The sequence below is a fragment of the Sorex araneus genome, chromosome 3 (genome assembly GCF_027595985.1).
Source record: "Sorex araneus isolate mSorAra2 chromosome 3, mSorAra2.pri, whole genome shotgun sequence".
Classification (NCBI taxonomy): Eukaryota; Metazoa; Chordata; class Mammalia; order Eulipotyphla; family Soricidae; genus Sorex; species Sorex araneus.
The window spans coordinates 3,066,491-3,090,567 of record NC_073304.1 but is presented as its reverse complement, the minus strand read 5'-3'; the positions used below and the strand labels follow the sequence as shown (position 1 = coordinate 3,090,567).

General features: G+C 62.4%; 1 protein-coding gene across 3 annotated transcripts in view; it reads left to right on the top strand.

The window, feature by feature from the left end:
* EML1 (EMAP like 1) overlaps window positions 1–24,077 on the top strand; it is an 87,227-nt gene that overhangs the window by 23,944 nt on the left and 39,206 nt on the right. For all 3 annotated transcript variants that reach the window (XM_055132409.1, XM_055132410.1, XM_055132411.1), the window contains exons 2-3: window positions 15,398–15,580; window positions 22,771–22,900. In XM_055132409.1, the coding sequence (XP_054988384.1) occupies window positions 15,398–15,580; window positions 22,771–22,900 (313 nt within the window). The remainder of the gene's footprint in view (window positions 1–15,397; window positions 15,581–22,770; window positions 22,901–24,077) is intronic.

Genomic DNA, 24,077 nt, shown 5'->3' with positions numbered 1-24,077 from the left:
CAGACCTGCTCCCCGGCCCGTGGCCAGGCCCGTGGCCTGCTCCCCGCTGGCCGCAGCCCCCACGCTGTCCGGTCACTGCCTGCCCCGGCCGGTCCCCAGCTTCCCTGCACCCCCCCCCAGGCTCTTCCGAGTGGCCCCACTCCGCAGGTGGCCGAGGACTGTCCCCGGGGGCACGAGCTCTGTTTCACTTTGAGGCTGCGCCTGTGGGTGGGGGGGTCCCTCCAGGCCAGGAGCTGCTGGGCTGGTTCCCGTCCCCGGCTCAGCTTTACTCCGCTGCCGGCCACCCTGGTCTGGAGCCACTGGAGGGTGTGGCCGGACAGAGCCAGGACGGGGCGGCCCCTCACCCTCCGCACGCAGGCGCAGGCCTACACGGCGACACGGGAGCCCCGTCTCGTGCCCCGTGAGACGCTCTGGGCCCCAAGGGGGCTCGAGGTCGTGCCCGGCCCGGCGCGGTGCCGGGAGCAGGTCTTGGCGTGTGTTTGTGGCTGCTTTGCGTGTGCCGTGGCACTGGTGAGGCCGACGGAAGCCTCCGGAGCATGTGGGCTGCGGGAGGGGGGCCGGGGCGACCTGCTGCCCGGGAAGCCGTCCAGGAGGAGGGGAGTGGGGCAGAGCTGCAGGAGGCCCCGAGGCCCGGGGGAGCAGGGGCTGAGCAGGGGCTCGGCCGGGGGCCAGTCGTGGGCTGGCAGGTCCTGCGCCCATCACGAAGGCGCATGAAGGGCTGAGCTGGGGGACAGTGGGTGGACGCCAGGGCCAGGGGAGCACAGGGCAGGGGGTCTGGGGATGAGAGCTGAGCACAGTCCTGGTGCCCAGGGGGTGTTTACCTGCCCAGCCGGCCAGAGAGGGGGGCGGGGCTTACCTTTAACCCCGGCCCTCAGGTGCTGGGCCCGGGAAACAGGTGGGGCCACCGGGAGTCTCTGAGGAGGGGCCGCCGGGGGCCAGGCCAGCCCGAGCCTGCGCGCTTGTGTGCACACACGTCCACACAGGTGGGCCGGGTGGGCGTCGGGCCAGGCCTGGAGTTCTAGGAGGGCCCGGGCCGGGGGCTTCAGCTCACTGCTCGGCAGACGCCTGAGCGGAAGCACGGGGACTGGCACGACCCCCGGAGGAGGCGCGGGCGACCCCTGAGTCCCGAGCCCGAGGAAAGCGCCGGCGGCTGCGAGCCTCGCTGGATGGCGGGCCTGACCTCGGGTAACGGGGGCCCCGGTAACGGGGGCCCGGCTGGCTGGGGGCTGTGGCCGGCCCTGCCCCTGCCCGCCCCGGCGCGGAGTTTCCCGGACCTTTGCTCCTTCCCGTGCTGTCCGGGAGGTTTCCAGGACACGCAGGGGGACGGGCAGAATGGGCAGAGGGGGACGGTTGCTGGCAACCCGGGCGAGGACCAAGCGCTCAGGCTGGCGGGCAGGAAGGGTCAGAGGCTCCGGCCTCGTGCCAAGGCGGACGGCCCGCGGCGCCAGGGGCATCTTACAGCGATGGGGCGGGCTGGGAGGAAGGGGGGCTGCGGCCTGGCTGGCGGGGAAGCCGGTGCCTCCCGGGAGGGGGTCCTGCCGTCGCCCCAGGTCTGGGGGTCACGGGAGGGGGTCCTGCAGTCGCCCCAGGTCTGGGGGTCACGGGAGGGGGTCCTGCAGTCGCCCCAGGTCTGGGGGTCACGGGAGGGGGTCCTGCAGTCACCCCAGTCTGGGGGTCACGGGAGGGGGTCCTGCAGCCTCCCCAGGTCCTGGCAGTCACGTCCAGCTGGTCATGCAGGCCCAGGTCCCGGCTCCTTCAGAACCAGGCTCTGCTTGGTGCTCTTGAAGGACGCTCAGGGGTCTGTGCCAGGCTTCGGGGCTCGGGGGAGTAAATCTGCTTCCGCCATTCCTGTCCCGCCTTCCCGTGGTCATTCCTCTGGGGCCAGTGCCAGGGGGCAGGGGGGCAGTGGGGCAGCTGCAGGTGTCGGTCGGCTCTTCCAGAGCGAGGTGCCCCGACGTCCCCCCGGCGGGCCGGCGCTCCCGTCTGTGCCTCTGACCTGGGCATTGCCGTGCCGGCTTCTCTTTCCTTGGGGTCTGAAGGGCCACGTGGAGTTTCTGTTTCCTCCTTTGTCCATGGCGGCTCCCCCCGGGCGTACCCGGGGGCAGGAGGGAGCCTGGGGGTGGGGGGTTTGTGGCCAGGTGGGCGGGAGGGTCCCGGGGGCCTGGGGGTGTGGAACTGCTCAGGCTCTGCGGTTCTGGGGACCCTCGTGGCCCCCCAGGAGTGTTCAGGGCCCCTAGGGCCGCCCCCAGCGGTTGGGGCGAGTGGGGGTGTCATGCGGGGATGGACCCGGGACCCGCTGGAGCACACGAAGCATGTTCCCCGCCCCTGGACCAGCGTCCCACCCCAGGTCTGTTTGCCCCGCCTCGGTGCTGCTCATCCTGCCTCTCGGAGCACTGTGTGTTTCATGCACGCCAGCACATGGCGTAACACTCTATTGTTGGTCTGTTTGGGGCCACACCCGGCGGGGCTCGGGCCTTACTCTGGCTCTACGCTCGGGAACCTCCCCTGGTGGGCCGCGAGGGACTATGGGGTGCCGGGGATTGAACCCTGGCCACCACTGCTCTGGCCCCCGAGTTGTTCTGTTCTTGGTTTTGTTTGAGGGCCACACCCAGCTCAGTGCTCCCAGCTCGGTGCTCAGGCTTGTGTGGTTGCAGGGACCAAACCCCAGTCTCCCGACCCTGCTGCAGTCGGCCCCGTGGGCTGTGGCTCTGGCCCCGCGGGGGTCTGGTGCTGCCACAGTGCCCTCCGGCTTCCTGCAGCCCGGGAGGGAACGGCCTCTGAGGGCTGTTCTCAGGGTCCGACCACCAGTGCTCGGGCCCAGGGTGGGATTTCCCGGGAGCTCTAGCTGCCGGCCAGTCCGGGCAGCGTGTGGGCTGCGTCCTGTCCGTTTAAATGAAGCGTTTTTACACAGAAACGCTTTCTCCCCAACCACAGAGTGGGAACAACTCGCTCTCTCAGCTGACAGGCTTTGAAGCCACCGTTCAAGTAAACTTAGTTTTCCGAGTGCTGCCGCCCGAGGTGCTTTCTGCTGAGTCCTGTTGGAAGCCGGGACAGGCTCTGGAGGGGACGGATGTACCGAGGGAGTGTTGTCACGTCTTGGCGCTGTGAGGCCTGGGCAAAGGCTTCCGCCCTCAGACCCCAGGGTGACTGGCTCCGCGGCGAGCTCTGCCCTCCTGCCCCCCCCCCGACGCCCCTCCCGTCCCCTCCCGCGGCAGGGCCGGCCTTCGCCGAGACCTGCCCGCCCGCCGCTGCGCCCGGTTCCCGGAGCTCCGAGTCCCAGCCAGGTCTGGGCGCTGCTGACCTCGCCCATTGTCGGGAGTTTCCCTGTGGTTCCACGTCGGGTCCCTTGTTTGCATCAGACTAGCTGGGCCTTTCATAAACAGGCAAATGGGCAGGGCGGAGGGCTCTGTGGGCAGCGCCCTCGTGCTTTGCCCAGTTCAGGCCCCGGCCCCTGAGTGCAGCAGAGTGCTCTGGGGGTGGCCCCGCAGGCCCCGCCCCGCAGGCCCCGCCCACAGGGCCTGGGCAGCACCTCCCGGGCCTCGCACCTCACTGACCTCACCGACCCAGCGGGCAGAGACCGGCCGGGAGTGGCCCTTGGTGCCCCTGAGCTGGGCCCAGGAGACCCCTCAAAATAAGACAGACTGGGAAGTGTGTGTGTGGGGGGAGCGGGAGCAGACATGAGTGCCTGCTGGCTTCTGGCGTGTGACAGAAACAAGAGACAAAGTCACTTCCAGAGAGAAGGGAGGGGTGTCCGTGAACACGCGTGTGCTGTGTGCTCGCCTTCAAAGCATTACAGGTTAAAGTGCTGGGGGCAGGGGCCGGAGAGACGGAACAGTGCGGAGGGTGCCCGCCTGGCGTGCGGCTAACCGGGGTTCAGTCCCCGGCACCCATATAGTTCCTGGAGTGACCCCTGAGCACAGAGCTAGGAGTCTGCCCCGAGCACAGCTGGGTGTGCTCCCCACCAAAAAAAAAAAAAAATGAGATGAAAGTATTCCAAAGGTTTCAGGCGCTCTTCGGGCCCGTGGGGTGCCCCTGTGGGCCTGGTATCAGACCGGGTAGACCGGGGCGGGGATCTATCTCAGGGCAGACCAGCGCCTTCGGGACGCCGCGGTGGACGCAGCTCCTGGGCCCGCTGGGCTCGCAGCTGCCCCAGCTGCTGCTCCTCCATAGCCTTAGGGCAGTGGGCCCGAGCGGGAGCCCCCTCGCCCCTGAGAGTCCCGCTCTGCCGCCAGCCTGACCCCGCGGCAAGGCACAGGCGGGCGTGTGGCCGGGGTGGGCCTGCTGGCCGCTGGCCGCTGTCCCTGGGTTTCTGTGTGGCTGCCGGCTGGCCGCTGCCCTTCTGTCGGCCTCTGCTGTGCGGGCGCTGCCCCCGGGGGTGAGGCCTGCACTGAGTCCGCTTGTCCACACTGCCTCCCACCCGGGGCCCAGGGCCACACCCCAGGCTCCAGAACCTGCCCTCCCCGGCCAGAAAGCTCAGCACCAGGCAGGGAAGCGTCTGAGGGGACGTGGGGGCTGGGCCGGACACCCCCCCCCCGCCCCCCACTCCCGCTCTCTCAGGCGCCAGCACCCTTGTCTAAGCTGCCGCTCAAGGCTCGGGAGCTGGAGAGCCCCTCGCACCCCGGCGCCCAGGGAGGGGGGTCACTTCTAGCCAGTCTCTACAGCCAGAGCCCTTTCCCACCGTGGGCTCCACGGTAGGGAAGCCCAGTGGGCTGCAGGGGGCTCCTCAGAGGGGAACTGGGTCTCGTGAGCGGGGCAGCAGGGCATGGGGCTCTCCTGCGCAGGGGGCGGGTCTCCTGAGCTGGGCGCGGGTCTCCTGAGCTGGGGGCGGGTCTCCTGAGCTGGGGGCGGGGTCTCCTGAGCTGGGGGCGGGTTTCCTGAGCTGGGGGCGGGGTCTCCTGAGCTGGGGGCGGGGTCTCCTGAGCTGGGGGCGGGGTCTCCTGAGCTGGGGGCGGGTTTCCTGAGCTGGGGGCGGGTTTCCTGAGCTGGGGGCGGGTCTCCTGAGCTGGGGGCAGGTCTCCTGAGCTGGGGGCGGCTGAGCTGGGGGCGGGTCTCCTGAGCTGGGGGCGGGTTTCCTGAGCTGGGGGCGGGTCTCCTGAGCTGGGGGCGGGTCTCCTGAGCTGGGGGCGTGGTCTCTTGAGCAGGGGGCGGGGTCTTGGGCATCTCCGTCTTCCTCACCTGCGTCTGGTCCCCCCAAGCCCGTGCTCGGGGTGGACCCTGGCTGCCTACTCTCCCACAGGCTCTGCTGGGCCTCCCGGGACATCTGTCCTCACTTCTGGGTTCCTGGATGGCCAGCCTCTGCCTGCCGGACAGTGAGATGGTGACCAAGCAGTGACATTGACCCATGACCCTGCTGCAGCTGGGAGTGGCCCAACAGCGTCATTTGGGTCTGACATTTGCCTTCAGAGCTCCAGAAGGACTGGTGGCTTTCCTGGGGGCCATGTCATGTGCCAAGGTTATGTGGCTAATAGGTGACCAATCCAGGAACTGAGCCCTGGATTCCATCCCACGTCATTTTAAAGCACCCAGAGTCCCCACAGCTGAGTAGCGTCCCCGCCCCCACATAGAGTAGGGCCCCACCCCCACACAGAGCAGGGCCCCGCCCCCGCACAGAGTAGGGCCCCACGCCCACACAGAGTAGGGCCCCGCCCACACAGAGTAGGGCCCCGCCCACACACAGAGTAGGGCCCCGCCCCCACCTGGCCCAGGACCGTCTCTACTGTGTCAGGGCAGTGACTGGCATTTGCATCCGTGTCTGAGGTCCAGCCGTGTCCGCCCTGGTCAGCCGGGGCATCTGACTGCAGTGAAGTGACTGCCCATGGCCCCCTGACTCCGAGCCAAGGGACCCCCGCGCCCAGAGGTGTGTGGTGGACTCGCAGGCCCCTCGCAGGAAGTGAGCGTGGGTGGGGTCCAGGAAGGACACTGGGTGGGTTGGCTGGTTTGGGGCCGCGCCCAGCGGTGGTCAGTCCTGGCCGTGCTCGAGGGACTTTGGGGTGCTGGGGATTGAGCCCGGTTGGCTGCACTGTCTCTCTGGCCCAGGCAGGACATTTCAGACCCCAGGGGAGCCCCACCTGAGGGCGGTTCTGAAAGCAAAGCAGCCCTGGCCTGCAAGGCCGCAGCCGTCCCGGCCCAGAGAGGGTCCAGACATGCCCCCCCGCAGCTGCCCGAGACACAGGCCCCGGGGCTGAGCACCCCGGAGGGTCCACTCAGGCCCCTCACACTATCCACTGCAGGTCCCGGCCCACACACCCAGATGGGACAGGCTGTGTGGGTCAACCCCAGGCAGACCCGCTGGGCAGAGAGGAGGTCCACCCCCACGCCTGACCTCGGGGCTTGGTGCCGCCCACAGAGCACGATTCCCTGGGCCGGTCCCGCAGCTGATCCCAGAGGCCCCCTCCCCTCCATGAAAGAGAGAGCAGAAACCTGGAGGTGAAAGTCTGGAACATTCTGCCTCCCAGTAAGGGTTAAGTTTCCCAGAGGGTCCAGACGGGCCATGAAGCGGCCGTGTGTGTGGGCACCACTGGCCAGGCGGGCGGCCCGCGGGGGGTGACTTTCCTCCGGATGGCACGCGGTTGCCTCAGAGGCAGGGGTGCAAGGCAGCATGCTTCTGGTGGGTGCTAACCAGCTCTGATTTGCCCGACCCCCTGACACGCACGTGCACACACACGCACGCACACACACACACACACACACACACACGCACACACACACGAGCAGGAGGGTGAGCAGGAATCACACACTCCGCTGCAAGGCTTGCCGGGCCCGCACCCACACGCTGTGACATCAGGGGCCCAAACCGTGGGTCCTTGTAGTGGCCATGCACATGCGCCATTGCTGGCAGGGGCCACCTGCTCCGAGCTGCCCGCCGGGCTTTGTCCCGCTCCAGTTGGCTCCGTTCCCACAGCCAGGCAGGTTTCATCCTGGGCTCCCCCCCACCTCCCACCCCCCACCCCTCCACCCCCCACCCCCAGCTCGGGCAGGATGTGCTGCTCTCGGAGCATCTCCCTGGAACGCCACACGCCGGCTGGCTCAGGAAAACCCGGAGCTTCAGGCGCTGCGTGGCTGCGGCTCTCAAAGGCCCCTCGTCGGCTTTGCCTGCTTGGTTCTCGAGGGGCGATGTCAGGTTCCGGCGGCCCGGAACCTCAGAGAGATGCTGCCAGGGTTCCGGGAGGCAGACACGGGCTAGCTCGCTTTTTAGACTTCCCACAGCCATGAGGAAGCTGCCCCGTCCGCTCACTCAGGCCCCGAGCCGTAGGGCAGCGGGGAGGGTGTCCCCCTCGCGCAGGCTGACCCAGGTTCAACCCCTGGCACCCCATACAGTCCCTGAACCTGCCAGGAGCCAGCCCTGGGCACTGCCAGGTGTGGCCTAAAAACCAAGAATAAAATAAAATAAAATTAAAAATACATCTAATCAGAGAACATGCTGAGAAAATGTCTGTTCCAGTTGCTGGAATTTTTTTTTTTTTTTTTTTTTTGCTTTTTGGGTCACACCTTGTGATGCACAGGGGTTACTCCTGGCTCATGCACTCAGGAATTACTTCTGGCGATGCTCAGGGGACCATATGGGATGCCGGGGATCGAATCTGGTTCGATTGTGTGCAAGGCAAACACCCTACCTGCTGTGCTATCGCTCCAGCCCTGGTTATTTTTTTTTTTCAAGAGAAAAGGAATCCTGCTGCTTTCAGGGTTTTCCAATTTCATATTTGAAAATACAAAGAGGGAAGTTTGATTTTATATATATGAGATATATAATCATATATATGAGAAAGATATGCATATGCTATTATTTCTTGTCTTGGAGACTTTTTTTTTTTGCTTAGTTTTTGGGCCATGTTCGATGGTACTTAGGGCTGGCTCCTGGCTCTGCACTCAGGGGTCACACCTGGCGGGCTCGCGGGATCAGACAGGGTGCCAGGGATCAAACCCTGATCGCTGCATACAAGGCAAGCCCCCTCCCTGCTGCACTGTCGCTTTGGCCCCCACATGGTCCTTTGTTTGTTTTTTTTTTCTTTTTTGGGTCACACCTGGCAATGCACAGGGGTTACCCCTGGCTCTGCACTCAGGAATTACTCCTGGTGGTGCTCAGGGGACCATATGGGATGCTGGGAATCGAACCTGGGTCGGCCGCGTGCAAGGCAAGCGCCCTCCCCGCTGTGCTATTGCTCCAGCCCCCAATTTTATTTTCCATTTTTGACACATGGTCCATCTTTTAATCTCCAGTGCCAGGAGGCAGACCCTGGGGGCTGGGGGTGCTGAAGCGTTCGAGCTGGACGTTTCCCTCCCCGAGGCTGGCGGAGCGTGGGGACGGTCTGGAGCCTGCGGCCGTGAGCGGCCGGGCCGTTGCTGCTCAGGCCAGGGGGAGTGAGAGCTGAGAAAGTGACGTCGGGGGCCGGAGAGGACTCAGGACAGGGCCGTGGACCCTTGGCGTGGACGCTGTCAGTAGCCGCTGTGCTCTGCAGGCTGCTGTCGCTCCGACGGGCCCCACGGCCAGAGACGTGCCATGCAGCACGCCAGGCTCTCCGGGCCGCAGACCGTGTTAGTAACGAGACACGCGCTTCCGGTTAATTACCCGGCGCTGCGTGGCAGCGTCTCGCGAGCACGTGGGAATTTTGACAGAAATATTAAATTTGAACGTACCCTGAGAATGTTTCCTTTTTCTTTTTTGGGGGGGTGCCAGGGGTATGCCCGCGGAGAACCATGCAGAGACACGGTCGGACCCAGGGCCCCCACACGCCTTGCAGGGCTCAGAGCCAGCCCCTTTGAGCAGTTGAGCTGCAGGGAAATCGGGATAGTGATAACGCTAACAGCAGCGTACCTCGAGCTCACGTTTCCAAGGACGCACCGTATTCAGACTTGATTCCCTTTTTTGGTGTGAACTCACACACCCTGCGGTGCTCAGGGGCCAGTCCTGGCTCAGTGCCGCCAGGCTGTGAACCAGGGTCCACGGTAGGCAGGGCCCGCGCCTCCTGTTCTCTCTGCAGCCCCCAGACTCTCTCCAGGGACCCACCGGTCTACTCGCTCGGTCTCGCAGCCCTGAGGTGCGGGGGTAGCACTGTCCCAACGCTGCGAATGGTGAACCCTGCTCAGACAGGATGTCGTTTGCCCGGGGAGGCCTGTCTGCCCGAGCAGGGGCCCGGGTCCGAGCGCAGCTGTGCCCAGCCCGGAGTCCCTGAATTGTCCTGAGGCCCGAGAGTCCTTTCACAGCCGCTGCCCAGTGCAGCCTGGCCGGGGCCCCGCGCCCTCCCCCCCCTTCGGAAGGTGTATTCAGCGGCCACTCCTCAGAGGAAAGGAGGAACTTCTTTTCCCTTCCTGTTTGCTCATCCCAGGAAACATGGGATGCTGGGATTCGAACCCGAGTTGGCCACATGCAAGGCAAACGCCCTCCCCGCTGTGCTATTGCTCCAGCCCCAACAAATGACCTTTTCTAGGTTAAAGGAGAAGCGGGGAGGCCCCCGGGAAGCCCCCAGGCCCCATCGCGGGAAGCCGTGTGGGACTCCGGGAAGGTTCCTTGCAGTGAGTCCCTAGTGCTCCGTTTTCGTGGAAATATTTTCGTGCCGAGAAGGCGCAGTGTCATAGCAACCAGGCTCGGCGAGGAAAAATAAAACCCCCGCTCGCTGCTGTCTGATGTCACCGTTCAACAAAACAGGCGTTTGGGGCCCAGGAATGCGAACATGGTTTATGTTGCTGTATGGTCAGGGCTCGGGGCGGCTCCACCCCGGTGCCCTTCCCGCCCTGGCAGCCGCTGCTGGCATTTCCTGCCTGGCAGGGACTGTCCGAGACGTGGACGCTTGCAGCCTGGCACCCTCCGGCTGCCACACAGCCCCGCCCTGGCCGGGAGGGGGTGGGCACCGGGGCCGCTCACCCAGTGCTCCTTTGGGGCGCCCCTGACTTGGGTCCAGTGCTCCGAGTGGCAAACGCGTTGTCCAGGTTTTGTGAGGACGTGAGTGTCTGTTCCCGGTCGCGAGGGCTCGGCCCTGTGGTCGCGTCTGAGTGACTCTGGGAGCTGCTGGCAAACGGCTTTCCGGTGGCCCCCCGTCCCCGGGCGCGGGCCAGGCACGAGGCTTTGCAGGGCTCCGGGACCTTCCCCCCACCCCGCCCCCCGTGCCTGCTTGCTCTTTGGTGGAATGTTTAGTCAAATCTTTCACTGGACTTTTTAATGGGGTATTTGTTGTCTCACTGTGGTTGGGTTTTAGAAGTGCTCCAGGCTGGCACGAAACAGGCCAGGCACATATTTTGCATGCCGGATGCCCAGGTCCGGTGGCTGGCACTGCAGGACCCCGGAAAGACCGGGGTGTAGTGCTCTGCCCCCCAGCCAGAAGGCCCCGACCTGCCTGGGGGCTCGGGGACAGGGGACAGCCTGTCGGGAACGGGAACGCCCTCTCGGGCCAAGACAGAAGCTGCGGCTTCTTCGAAGAGCCTTTAAGCTCTTGGGAACGTCTTCTTTTTTTTTTTTTTTTTTTGGGTCACACCTGGCAATGCACAGGAGTTACTCCTGGCTCTGCACTCAGGAATTACCCCTGGCGGTGCTCAGGGGACCATAGAACTTCTTTACGAGATGCTTAACCTCAGTTCCTCCCCTAACGGGCAGACACCCCCCCCCCCACCCGCACACGTGTGTCCCTGGGACTTGACAGAGCCCGACAGCCGCGCTCCTGAGGCATGACAGGTGGCTGGTCGGAGTCCCGGGGAGCCTCGGGGCGAGGGTTCCCGCCGCAGTTTCTGCCGGGCTGTTTCCTCTGTCTCGGACCCCCTTCCGGTGCTCGCCTGGCAGATGCCTTGGCCTGCACACCAGCCCCTTCTTGCTCCGACTTCCCCAAGCAGAGCGACTCCCCGCTCTGTGGTCAGGGACCCCCTGGCCCCTGTCTCCATAGCGCCACTTCCCGACGTGTTCGGGAACACGTGGACGTGTGTCTGCCCCGTGCCGCCGAGGCCTTCTGCCCGGGACCCGCCGTGGGCGCAGCGACGGTCAGTCGGTCAGGACTCGCTCTCCCGGGTCACTGTTGGGGGACGGAGCCCGGAGCCGGCGGGCCTGGCCCCTGCTGCCATGTGAGGGGGGAGGCGGGGGGCCGCCCTGTCCTCAGACCCCGTCTTCTGATCCCACTGTGTCCTTCTGTTCACTCCTGCCGTGTTGCTTCCCGCGGCCTGAGTCGGAGCTAACCGCCCCACTTGCCTCAGCCAGTAAATGGGATCGCCGAAGTTCCCTGGCTTGCAGGCTCTTCTATTTTCTAATAAAGCCGTTAAAAGTGGTTAATCCCCCTTGAAGACTTATTTCAGTGGCACTGCATACATCGGATATGCTGAATTTTTACTATTATTCACATAAATCACCTTTTTTTGCTTTTTGGGTCACACCCGGCAATGCACAGGGGTTACTCCTGGCTCTGCACTCAGGAATGGCACCTGCAGTGCTCGGGGGACCCTATGGGATGCTGGGAATCGAACCCAGGCTGGCCGAGTGCAAGGAACACGCCCTCCCCGCTGTGCTATCGCTCCAGCCCCTAAACCACCTAAGGGCTCGGGCGTCCTTCGGACCAGATGGTCAACATGAAGCTGGTTGTTTAGTTTCCAAGCTGTCTGGGGTCTTCCTGGTTCTTGTATTTGATTTCCCGTTGAACTCTTGGCCAGAGAAGATGCTTCTTCATGCTGGGGGTTTCCCGCAGCCCTGTGTGCCCCCAAGCGTGGGGTGTCTGACCCCAGGACCGTGTGCACGTGCTAAGGGATAGAGCTCTTGGTCAAGCACTAAGCCCGTTTTTGGGGGTACTTGGGGGCTCTTTGTCTTTGCTGGAAAGACACTTGTGCCAGAGCTGTAAGAAAGGGGGGTGTCGAGATCTTTGGGTCCAGTGTAGCTGGTCCAGTGTGGCCGGTTTGGCTCAGTGGACTGTCAGCCCTCCTCCTGGCTGGCCGTGCACGGTCCACTTCCTCTTCCCTGGTGCTGGTCCCCCTTGGCACCCCGCCGTCTCTCCCTCCTCCTGCGCTTCCTGCCCGGCCATCTTTGCCTTCGCAGAGCCCCTCCTGTGGGGGTCTGGGTTTCTGTCCCGGCCCCCCTGGCCTTCTCATTCCTGTGATGCCGTTGCCCCCGATGGGCCGCGCCCTGTGTCCCTTCTCCTTCCCGCGGCTCCTTCAGCAGAGTCTGGGGGACGCGCCACTCCTCTGCTCGGGTCTTCGGGGTTCACAGCCTTGACTCTGTGGATCCTTTACGGCCAATACTCTGTGTTTTCTGTAAAGTGTTAAAATCTGACCATCCTGCAGCTCCGCGTTGCTTTTGCCGCGATGGCGGTTACAGGGATTGCTCTGACACACCTTACAAGCTGCTTAAGGCAATCCTATAATTTTTGTCTTAAGACTTTAAAGATTTATGAGAATATTAAGAGGAATGCCTAAAAACAAAATTCTTTCGGGGGGCGAAGGGGCTTGTGGGGGCTGCACCTGGCAGTGTTCAGGGCTGACTCCTGGCTCTGTGCTCAGGGCTGACTCCTGGGAGGGCTCAGGGGTTACCTCCTGGCTTTGCACTCAGGAGTTACTCCTGGCGGTGCTCAGGGGACCATATGGGACGCTGGGAGTCGAACCCGGGTCGGCTGCGTGCAAGGCAAACGCCCTCCCCGCTGTGCTATTGCTCCAGCCCCCAGAATGTCATTTTCTGGGAGCCGGAGGACAGCGGGTACGACACCTGCCTTGCATGTGGCTGACCTGGGTTCAACTCCTGGCACCCTCCCAAGGGTCTCCCGAGCCCACCAGGAGTGATCCTAGAGCGCAGAGCCAGGAGTGGTCCCAGAGCACAGAGTTCGGAGTAAGGGGCCCAGAAGCTTCTAGAACAATGTTTTCCTCTGCTGCTTGTCATGAGTTAGAAGTTCAGTGTTGACCCCCCACTCTGTGTGGGTGTCTGTGTTTATTTTGTCATTTCACCCCTCTCTGCTTTGTTGAATCGGGGATATCTGAGGCTGCTCTTCTTTCAGACCCTGCCCTGCCTCGCTCTCGTTCCCTTCCATCCCAGACAACTCTTTGGGGTTCTTTGGGGTCATCAGGTCCCCACGACTCGGGTCTGTTTCATGTTCCCTCCCTGCTTCAATGACTCGGGCTGGCCTGTCATCTGGGGCAGCGAGTTCAGCTCAGAAATGATATTTTTCAGTTCTGTACTTTGCAGTAGCCGCCATGACCTACTTGGCACCTTTCGCTTTGCGTCCACTTCTCTGCCGAGACCCCCTGCTGCTCTACTGACGGTCAGTTTCCTTTCACAGTGGTCCTTGGGGGTCACTCAGGACACTCCGGTGATTGGACCCCTCACACCGGCGCCTGCACTCCAGCCCCTTAAACCATCTTGCAGACCCCTTAATTGAAATTTCTGTTGCTGCAGATACACTTATTTTTCTCTTTTAAAAAAATATTTTTTAAAAATGTTTCATAAAGTTGTTTGCACTTGTATCAGTTGTATCATTTGTCATCCCCTTGATCTTCGATTTGCTCGAGTGGGCACCAGTAACGTCTCCATTCATCCCGTCACGTGCTAGTGTAGCCCAATGGTGTCTGCTCGCTCCAGGAACACGAAGAGCCTCAAACTGTTCATTCAGGGTTTTGACGATGAAGTCTGACCATCTCGTAGGTGAGCGGCCACACGGTCCTTTCACGTCCCATGGAATCCAGTCGGTAACAGTTCTAGTCCAGTGGTCGTCTCTAAATCGCATTACGTGTCCGGCCCATCTGATTTTTTTTGATAGCTTGGCAAATGAGACAGCGTCCCTGATTCTTGACAGAGGTCGGAACTCTGGATTCCTTCTCTCACTTGAGTGAACCGTGATATTCTAAGCTTAGCTCTTTCGATTCCTTTTTGGGATACCCGAATAGCGTTCTCGTCCTGTTTGCGTAGGGCCCAGGTCTCTGAGGCGTATGTTAGTGCAGGAAGAACGGTGAAGTAGAAAAGATGTGCCCGGAGCTGGAGGTTCTTTGTCCTTTTAACCACTTATTTGATGCTCTTGAAGGCATTCCAGGCTGCTCTCTTCGTCCTGCGCAGTTCTGTCGTTCCTCATGTTGATTTCTCGACCCAGGTACGCATAGCTGCTGCATTTGGAGATGTTCATTCCATTAAGAGCAAATGGAACATCAGGGACTAGTTCGTTTTTCATGAACATTGTCTTGGTGGGATTCAGCTGCAGTCCGACCTTTCCACACTCGCGGTCGAAGTCAGCCAGCATTTGTGCCGCTTGGCTAATGTTTGGTGTTATGAGAATAATGTCATCAGCGAAGCGGAGGTGGTATAATTGCTGACCATCTATCTTCACTCCCATTCCTTCCCATTCCAGTCATCGCATGATGTTCTCGAGGGTGGCACTGAAGAGTTTTTAAATATTTGGGGTTGAGAGGAATCTGCAGCCTGCTGTTCTTTTCTGGGATTCATTTGTGAGTCTCTGAATCATGGCCTTTAATGTACTTATATGGTTCCCAGAGGCAGATCTTGGGCATGACTGTTAAGAAACCAGGAAGTCAGGGAGACGGGGACAGGGGGAGGGGGGTGGGGGGAGGGGGGTCGCCCGTCCATGCCTGCGTGAAGCCTGGAGTTCCCAGTCACTGCTCTTGCCTACTGGGGTTTGTCAGCAGATTCGTTCTTCTGCGTGGGGGGCTTGGGAAGAGCCTATGCAGGTGGCCGTGTACTTGGCGGAGATTGGGTTCTGGAGACTTGCAGCCGCCAGGGTTCATTAGAAGCAGGCGGAGGGATACGCCTGCTCCCCTCTGAGGGGCCCCCGTGAAATCAGCCTGGTGCGGGGTGGGGAGACATCTCTGTGGAGACATCTCTGTTCTCTTCCGAGATTCATTTGTGAGTCTCAATATTTTCTTTTCTTTTTTTTTTTTTTTTTTTTGCTATTTGGGTCACACCCGGCGATGCACAGGAGTCACTCCTGGCTCTGCACTCAGGAATTCCCCTGGTGGTGCTCAAGGGACCATATGGGATGCTGGGAATCAAACCCAGGTTGGCTGCGTGCAAGGCAAATGCCCTCCCCGCTCTGCTATCGCTCCGGCCCCTATATTTGCTTTTCTTACAGAAGACAGTCGTTGTGCCCGGCCCAGCGCAGGGGTCACGCCTGGCACCCGTGGGCACCGTGCGGGGTGCTGAGGGTCCAACCTGGGTCAGCATGTGCAGAGACGTCCCGCCCACTGTCCTCTTGCTCGGGCCACGCTCGGGAGGCCCCAGGCCCGCGATGCCCCTCACCGAGCGCCGCTCCCCGTCCCAGCTCGGCCGCGCCGGGTGGACGGGACCGTCTCTAGGCGGGGCCAGTTCCGGGTCCCCGGGTTGAGTCGGGGCCCCTCCCTCCGGCCCTCCCGGGGCCTCTCCACGTTCACAGCGAGGCCCCGGGGCCCTGCCTGCGCGGCCCCAGCCCCCGGGCTCACCTGCCTGTCCCTGTGCCCGCAGATGACAGCACGTCCGCCGCCAGCAGCATGGAGGTCACCGACCGCATCGCCTCCCTCGAGCAGCGGGTCCAGATGCAGGAGGACGACATCCAGCTGCTCAAGTCCGCGCTGGCCGACGTGGTGCGCAGGCTCAGCGTCACCGAGGAGCAGCAGGCCCTGCTCAGCCGGAAGGGGCCCACCAAAGGTGGGAGCACCCGGGGCGGGGGGAGAGATGCGGGGAGCACTAGCCGGGCGCGGAGGCGGGGAGCACTGGCTGGGTGCTGAGAGCAGGAGCACTGGCCGGGCACAGAGGTGGGGAGCACTGACCGGGTGCAGAGGTGGGGAGGATTGGCCGGGCACTGATGCGGGGAGCACTGGCCGGGTATAGGGGTGGGGAGCACTTTCAAGGTGCAGAGGCAAGGAGCACTGGCCAGGTGCTGAGGCGGGGAGCACTGGCTGGGCACAGAGGTGGGGAGCACTGGCCAGGCACAGAGGCAGGGAGCACTGGCCGGGCATAGAGGCGGGGAGCACTGGCCGGGTGCAGAGGCAAGGAGCACTGGCCAGGCACAGAGATGGGGAGCACTGGCCAGACACGGAGGCAGGGAGCACTGGCCGGGCATAGAGGCGGGGAGCACTGGCCGGGTGCAGAGGCGGGGAGCACTGGCCGGGCATAGAGGCGGGGAGCACTGGCCGGGTGCAGAGGCAAGGAGCACTGGCCAGGCACAGAGATGGGGAGCACTGGCCAGACACGGAGGCAGGGAGCACTGGCCGGGCATAGAGGCGGGGAGCACTGGCCGGGTGCAGAGGCAAGGAGCACTGGCCAGGCACAGAGATGGGGAGCACTGGCCAGACACGGAGGCAGGGAGCACTAGCCGGGCACAGAGGCGGGGAGCACTGGCCGGGTGCAGAGGCGGGGAGCACTGGCCAGGCACAGAGATGGGGAGCACTAGCCGGGCACAGAGGCGGGGAGCACTGGCCGGGTGCAGAGGCGGGGAGCACTGGCCGGGTGCAGAGGCGGGGAGGTCCCCCTGAGGCGCCCAGCAGGCCAGTGAGCGGGGCCGCCCTGTCCCGAGGGAGGGCACCCGCTGCCGTGCCCTGTCCCTGTGAGTGGGAAGCGTCTAGCCCGGGTGGGGTGTCCGCTGGGGGTGTGGAGCGTCTCTGCCCGGGCCCAGCCCGCCTCGGCCTCCGACGGCCCGTGCAGGCCACTCCTCGCACCCTCCTCCGCCCTTGCCCTCGCGCCCACACTTACTGTCCCGTGTCACTTGCGAGGCTCTGAGCGGGGGACCGGGCCCTTCCATGCGGGCCCCGAGCCCTGCGCTCACCCTCCTGCCCCGCCCCCCAGGCGCCCCGCCAGCGTCTCTGGACTCTCGGCCCGCCGGGATTCCGGCAAATTCAGATCATCGTTCCATCCCCCTCGCTGGAACCTACAGAACCAGATTTTGCATTTTAAATGGTGTCCCAGGGACCCGTCCTTGGCATTTTCCGAAGAAGGTGCCCACAGCGGCTTCTGTCCGCTCGCTGGTACCACGCACGCACTTTCCCCGCTGTGTCCGTGCCGAAGTCCTCCCTCCCCGTGGCTGACGCCGGGAAACAGCCGTCTTGGCTGTCGGGCTCGCCAGGAGCCTTTGGAATGGCGGCGAGTGTGTCCCTTTAAAACGAACTTGGCTGTTCTGGGCTTTGGCCTCGGCAGAGCTTTCCACGGTTCCTGGAGTTGGGAGCAGGGCCTGTCTGGGGCCGCGTATGTTCGTCTGTCCCCCCGCCCCCGCCCCCCCCCCGTGCTTACCATGCCTTCGCCCCCGGGAGGGTCTAGTTGCCACCCCCCGCCAACCTCCCCAAGCCTGCCATGCCTCTGTGGCTGGCACTTTTCTTCTCTCTCCTTCTGAGCATTATGGTTTGCAGTGCTGGTAGTAAGAGGCCATGGTGTTTGCTCGTTTATCAGAACAGGAAGGCTGGAGTAGCCTTCTTAACTATGTGGGAGCCTTGGGGTGTGGACGTGACTGCTGAGGCTTCCAGAAGTACAGGGAGGTGGGGGGAGGTAGCCCATCCCCACCCCGAGGAAGCTGGAGGTTTCAGTCACAAACCCTGCAAACCCCAATTTTCAGCAGATTATATCTCAGTGAGGCCCTCCTGAGACGTGGAGCCCGCCGGGGGCAGGCGGCGGTTTTGGGTTGTGGGAGCAAACGGCTGCCAGGGCCTGTGCTTGGGTGGCCGCCAGGCCAACCTGCCCCCCTCCGATTTACTCTTTCTGTTCCACCTTGAGCCAGTCTTAGATTAACTGCCAGGAGTGATCCCTGAGCACAGCGCCAGGAGTCAGCCCAGGCACAGCTCAGTGTGGCACCCAAACAGCAACAACGACAACAAAATCCAAAGACAATCAGTCAGCTCCCCAGTGCTCAGTGCTATGAGATAGTTTTTTTTTTTTCCTTTTTGGGTCACACCTGGCAATGCACAGGGGTTACTTCTGGCTCTGCACTCAGGAATTACCCCTGGCAGTGCTCAGGGGACCATATGGGAGGCTGGGATTCAAACCCGGGTTGGCCACGTGCAAGGCAAACACCCTCCCCGCTGTGCTATCGCTCCAGCCCCAAGAGGTACAGTTCTTGGGCCACCCCCAGAGATGCATCTGGAGCCAGACAAGCAAACTGCTTCTTGCTAAGTCAGAGGACAAGTAGATGGGGGCTGAGGAATGGCCGCCCCCCCCACGCCCTCCAGGACACGAGAGGATCATGAGAGGATCACGCGGTGCGTCGTACCTACATGGCAGGAAGCTAAAGCCCTGCCACGGGTCTGAAACCCGAACAAATAATCCCGGGCCCGGGAGATGCGCCCAGGGTCGAGTACAGTCCCTGGCACCACGTGGGGCCCCGGTGCCGACACAGCTGGTTGCTGCCCCCACCCCCACCCCCCAAACAAACCACAGTTCCGATCCGGAAGAATGCCGGCACATCACGTGAGACGAAGGTCCTGCAGTGCTCGGGACGGCCGAGAGGAGACCGTCCCCGCGCGGCGGGCTGGGATTCCCCGGTGGAGGGTCAGGACGATGCAAATACTTATGGCACCAAAGGCTCTCGTCAGGGAGCAGACAGCAAAGCCGCTTAGCAGCAAGTCAAATGTCAGCCGCCCCGAATGGAGAAAGGAGCCGCGGGTTCCGGGACGCTGCTCTGGGTGACGGACCTTGAGCCACACCCGGGACACAGGCGGGAGCCACGGATGCAAACTGAGTGGTCACATCCACGGGTGCGGAAGACGGACAGCTGCTGGGCAGGGAAGGCGGGACCGGGGAGTGACAGCTGAGGGGTGTGGGGCTGCTTTCTCTCTCTTTCTCTCTTTCTTTCTTTCTTTCTTTCTTTCTTTCTTTCTTTCTTTCTTTCTTTCTTTCTTTCTTTCTTTCTTTCTTTCCTTTCTTTCTTTCTCTCTTCCTCTCTCTTTCTTTCTTTTTTATTTTATAGAATCACCATATGCACATTCCCCACCACCAATGCAAACTGAGTATATTCCCCTTTTATACCCCCCCTTCCCACCCTCCCCCTGCCTCCATGGCAGACAGTTTCCCCCAGACTCTCTCTCTACTTTGGGGCATTGTGGTTTGCAATACAGATACTGAGAGGCCGTCACCTTTGGTCCTTTATCTACTCTCAGCACACATCTCCCATCCGGAACGATCCCTCCAGCCATCACTGACTCGGTGACCCCTTCTCTATCCCAGCTGCCTTCTCCCCCGGCTCACGAGGCAGGCTTCCGACTATGGGGCAATATTCCTGGAGGGTGTGGGGTTTCTTTTGAAGGATAAAAATATTCTCGGATTAGACCGGGAGGAGAGCTCCAGGCCCCGTGAGCACACCCCAGCCCAACAACTGGTGCCTTCACGGGGCCAAGTTCCTAACAGGTGAATTCACGTCAAGCAGGAGCGATAGAAAAGGCCGTCGCATGCTGCCGTGAGATCGAGGATTTGCTCGCTTGGGGGTGAGGCTACCTGGGTCCAAGTGACTGTCCTCGGGCGTCCCGCACAGAAGCACGTGCTCAGCCCTTGGCGCCACCTCCCTGGCCTGGAATTATTGATTTAAAATGTGAGAAGGGAGTGACAGATCTTTTAAAAAGAACATCTTTATAGTTTGGAAATCTTCATAAAGTCCAAAATGTCACAGATGAGATGATACGGTGGACAGCGCCTGGCATAGACCGTTGGACAGTCCCAGTGGGGGCGTGGGTGCCGCCAGCAGGTCAGCCGGGACCCGCGGGGCGAGTGCATCAGCAGCCTGGCCGTGCCTTCAGACTTCCTGGTACCCCCGGATTGTCGCCCTGCCTTTGTCCGGACCCCAACTACTCGGGACCCAGTTTCCTGAGAAGTTAAGGCTAGGTCTATGGGAGCCACGCCCAAGATCACGTCTGGCTCAGCTGACAAGCTCCTTTCTCAGAGACCCATGGATAAATCTCCAGAGGGACCAAAAGCCGCAGTTAATCTAAGGCCGGCTCAAGGTGGAACAGAAAGAGTAAATCAGAGGGGGCGGGTTGGCCTGGCGCCCACCCAAGCACAGGCCCTGGCAGCCGTTTGCTCCCATAACCCAAAGCTGCCGCCATGCCCCCAGCGGGCTCCACGTCTCAGGAGGGACTCACTGAGATATAATCTGCTGAAAATTGGGGTTTGCAGGTTTTGTGACTGAAACCTCCAGCTTCCTCAGCGTGGGTGGTGAGCCTTAGTCCTAAGCCTTACTCCTGGGAGCCTCACTCCTAACCTTGCTCCCTTGAGACTTACTCCTGACCTTACTCCCGTGAGCCTCACTCCTAACCTTGCTCCCTTGAGCCTTACTCCTAACCTTACTCCCGTGACCCTCACTCCTGACCTTACTCCCGTGACCCTCACTCCTGACCTTACTCCCGTGAGCCTCACTCCTGACCTTACTCCCGTCAGCCTCACTCCTGACCTTACTCCCGTGAGCCTCACTCCTGACCTTACTCCCGTCAGCCTCACTCCTGTGAGCTCTGGTCTTTCTGCGGGGCCTTTTCTTCGCATACTTTCGAGTCTGGTCTTTACGAGTCTGGGTTTGGGCAGACTCCAAGAGTGGCCCCATGTCCACCTCAGCGGGGCCATACAGCCGTTACCCCCATAAACCGTCGGCCCCAGCCACTGTGCCAGGTGTTGCCTTTTCTAGACTGTCATAGAAGCAGCTCGGGTGGGACGTCACCTCTGCAGGGGGGCGGCTCGGCCGCGTGCTGTGGACTGTCCTTTCTCTCACCTCCCTGCCCGCTGCTCTCCTGCACGCCTGCAGTGCTGGCTGATTCACTCGGCCCGAGGGACGCCTTGTTGCTTCCAGCTTTTGCCGGTGAAGACAGGTTGAGTACAGGTTTGCGTAGACGGGAGTTTTCGGGTCAGCTGACCGCCTGCACAGGGCCCGGACCCCGCTGGAGGCTCAGAGTGGCTCTGCGGGCACCGTCCACAGCCCCCTCCCCCACCAGCCCTGCACTCCGCGTCCCCGGAATGACAATTGGTCTGTGGCGCTGGGCTCCGGGGCCACGCGGGCGTGCTGTCTGCTCTGCTGTCTTGTTCGGTTGGACTGCAGCCACCACCTAGGTAGAGGGACCCCTCATTATTGTCGCCATTTGCATCCCCCCGATGACAAAGGACGCAGGGCATCCTTTCATATGCTTATTCGCCATCTGTATCTCTCCTTTGGAGAGGCGCTGTGCAGATCTGCTGCCCACTCTGTAATTGGGCTGTTTGCTGGGGCCGGCCACCGTCTGCAGACAGATCCGTTATCCGAGGGGACTCGCAGAGGCTCTGCCCCGTCGCAGGGCTTCCTTTCATGCTCTGCGCCGTATCCCCGTACCCTGAGCTCCCAGGGCGCCTCCCGCTTCGGTCTGGATGCTGCATGATTTGCATTTTGCACAGCGGCCCCAGTCCCTTTGGAGTTGATTTCTGTGTGGGGAGTGGGGGGCGTCCCAGACGCCCGCTCCTACCCACCGTCATCTGCTGATGCCCCTCACCCACTTTGGACAGCTCCGCCAGCCTCCCCATCTCCCCGTGTGTCTGCAGGCCCGATCTCCCCACGCGCGTGCAGTTCTCCAGGCCCGGTCTCCCCGCACGCCTGCAGTTCTCCAGGCCCGATCTCCCCGAGCGTGTGCAGTTCTCCAGGCCCTATCTCCCCACACGTGTGCAGTTCTCCAGGCCCGGTCTCCCCGCACGTGTGCAGTTCTCCAGGCCCGGTCTCCCCACACGTGTGCAGTTCTCCAGGCCCGGTCTCCCCGCACGTGTGCAGTTCTCCAGGCCCTATCTCCCCACGCGTGTGCAGTTCTCCAGGCCCGATCTCCCCGCGCATGTGCAGTTCTCCAGGCCCGGTCTCCCCGGGCGTGTGCAGTTCTCCAGGCCCGATCTCCCCACGCGTGTGCAGTTCTCCAGGCCCGATCTCCCCGCGCATGTGCAGTTCTCCAGGCCCGGTCTCCCCGAGAGTGTGCAGTTCTCCAGGCCCTATCTCCCCACACGTGTGCAGTTCTCCAGGCCCGGTCTCCCCACACGTGTGCAGTTCTCCAGGCCCGGTCTCCCCACACGTGTGCAGTTCTCCAGGCCCGGTCTCCCCACGCGTGTGCAGTTCTCCAGGCCCGGTCTCCCCGCGCATGTGCAGTTCTCCAGGCCCGATCTCCCCGAGCGTGTGCAGTTCTCCAGGCCCGGTCTCCCCGCACGTGTGCAGTTCTCCAGGCCCTATCTCCCCACGCGTGTGCAGTTCTCCAGGCCCGATCTCCCCGCGCATGTGCAGTTCTCCAGGCCCGGTCTCCCCGGGCGTGTGCAGTTCTCCAGGCCCGATCTCCCCACGCGTGTGCAGTTCTCCAGGCCCGATCTCCCCGCGCATGTGCAGTTCTCCAGGCCCGGTCTCCCCGAGAGTGTGCAGTTCTCCAGGCCCTATCTCCCCACACGTGTGCAGTTCTCCAGGCCCGGTCTCCCCACACGTGTGCAGTTCTCCAGGCCCGGTCTCCCCACACGTGTGCAGTTCTCCAGGCCCGGTCTCCCCACACGTGTGCAGTTCTCCAGGCCCGGTCTCCCCGCGCATGTGCAGTTCTCCAGGCCCGATCTCCCCGAGCGTGTGCAGTTCTCCAGGCCCTATCTCCCCACACGTGTGCAGTTCTCCAGGCCCGGTCTCCCCACACGTGTGCAGTTCTCCAGGCCCGGTCTCCCCGCGCATGTGCAGTTCTCCAGGCCCGATCTCCCCGCGCATGTGCAGTTCTCCAGGCCCGGTCTCCCCGGGCGTGTGCAGTTCTCCAGGCCCGATCTCCCCACGCGTGTGCAGTTCTCCAGGCCCGATCTCCCCGCGCATGTGCAGTTCTCCAGGCCCGATCTCCCCGCACGCCTGCAGTTCTCCGGTGACAAGGGTGCAGTTCTGAGTCCCTTTTCTGCTCTCCTTGCAGCGAGACCGCTGGTGCAGACCTTGCCCTTCAGAGCCACCGTGAACAATGGCACCGTATTACCAAAGAATCCGGGCGGCTCCCTCACGTCCCCCTCTGGGGCCCGGGCCACCGTGCCGGCCACAACCAAAAGGTAGGTACCGGGACCCGGGGGAAGGCGAGGGAGCCATCCTGGCTCTGCGTTTAAGCCAAGGGCTGCCGTCCACCCCTGCTCCTGGGGCTCTTTCCCCTGCACATGTGATCTGAAGTGGGCGGGAAGTTCAGTGTTTGACAGTGACAGGACGAGGCGGGTGGGCGTCACCCCGGGGCTGCTTGGGCCAGCTCCTCAGACCCTCCCACTCGCACCGGCCGGAGCGCAGTGCACCACTCCACACCCGTACACCAGTCGCTTTTGAAGCCCACATGACGACAAAGTGTCCGGGTCAGGAGCCCGGGTGCAGGCCTGGCCGTCCTGAGCAGCCGGGCACCTGTTCAGACTTTCACGCGGGCTCCGCCAGGCTCTGGGCCGCCCGTCAGCTGGACCGAGGCTGCCTCCTCCTTTTCCTGATCTTGCAGTGGCCGTGATGAAACCCTTGTCGTCTAAGCCAGGCTGCTTTCCCGGAGGGCTCGGCTCTGGACAGTGACGTTCCTGCTCCCGCAGTGCTCCACCCCGCGGGCTGGCCTAGGGAAGCAGCGGAACAGGGGTTGGTTGGTTGGTTGATTTACTGATTGGGTGGGGGCCACACCCAGTGGTGCTCAGGGATCACTCCCGGAGGGGCTTAGGGGTCCAGGCGGGTACCAGGGATAGAATCGAGGTGCGCCACCTGCAAAGCAAGTGCCTTATGGGACTATGTGTCTGGCCCTGTGTCTTTTTGGGTTTTTTTTTTTTTTTTTTGCTTTTTGGGTCACACCCAGTGATGCACAGGGGTTACTCCTGGCTCTGCACTCAGGAATTACTCCTGGCGGCTCTCGGGGGACCATATGGGATGCTGGGAATCAAACCTGGGTCATCCACATGCAAGGCAAATGCCCTACCCGCTGTGCTATTGCTCCAGCCCCCCCCCTTTTTTTTTTTTGGCTTTTTGGGTCACACCTAGCGATGCTCAGGAATTACTCCTGGCAGTGCTCAGGGGACCCTAGAGGATGCCGGGATTGAACCCGGGTTGGCCACATGCAAGGCAAACACCTTCCCCATTGTACTATCTCTCTCACCCCACTCTTTTCTCACATTTTTGTGCACACAGGACAGCTCCCCCCTGCCAACCAAGATCTCACAGGGTTTTTTCAGCTTCATGGGTTGTTGGTGAATTCTGAAAAGCTTGTTTCTGTAG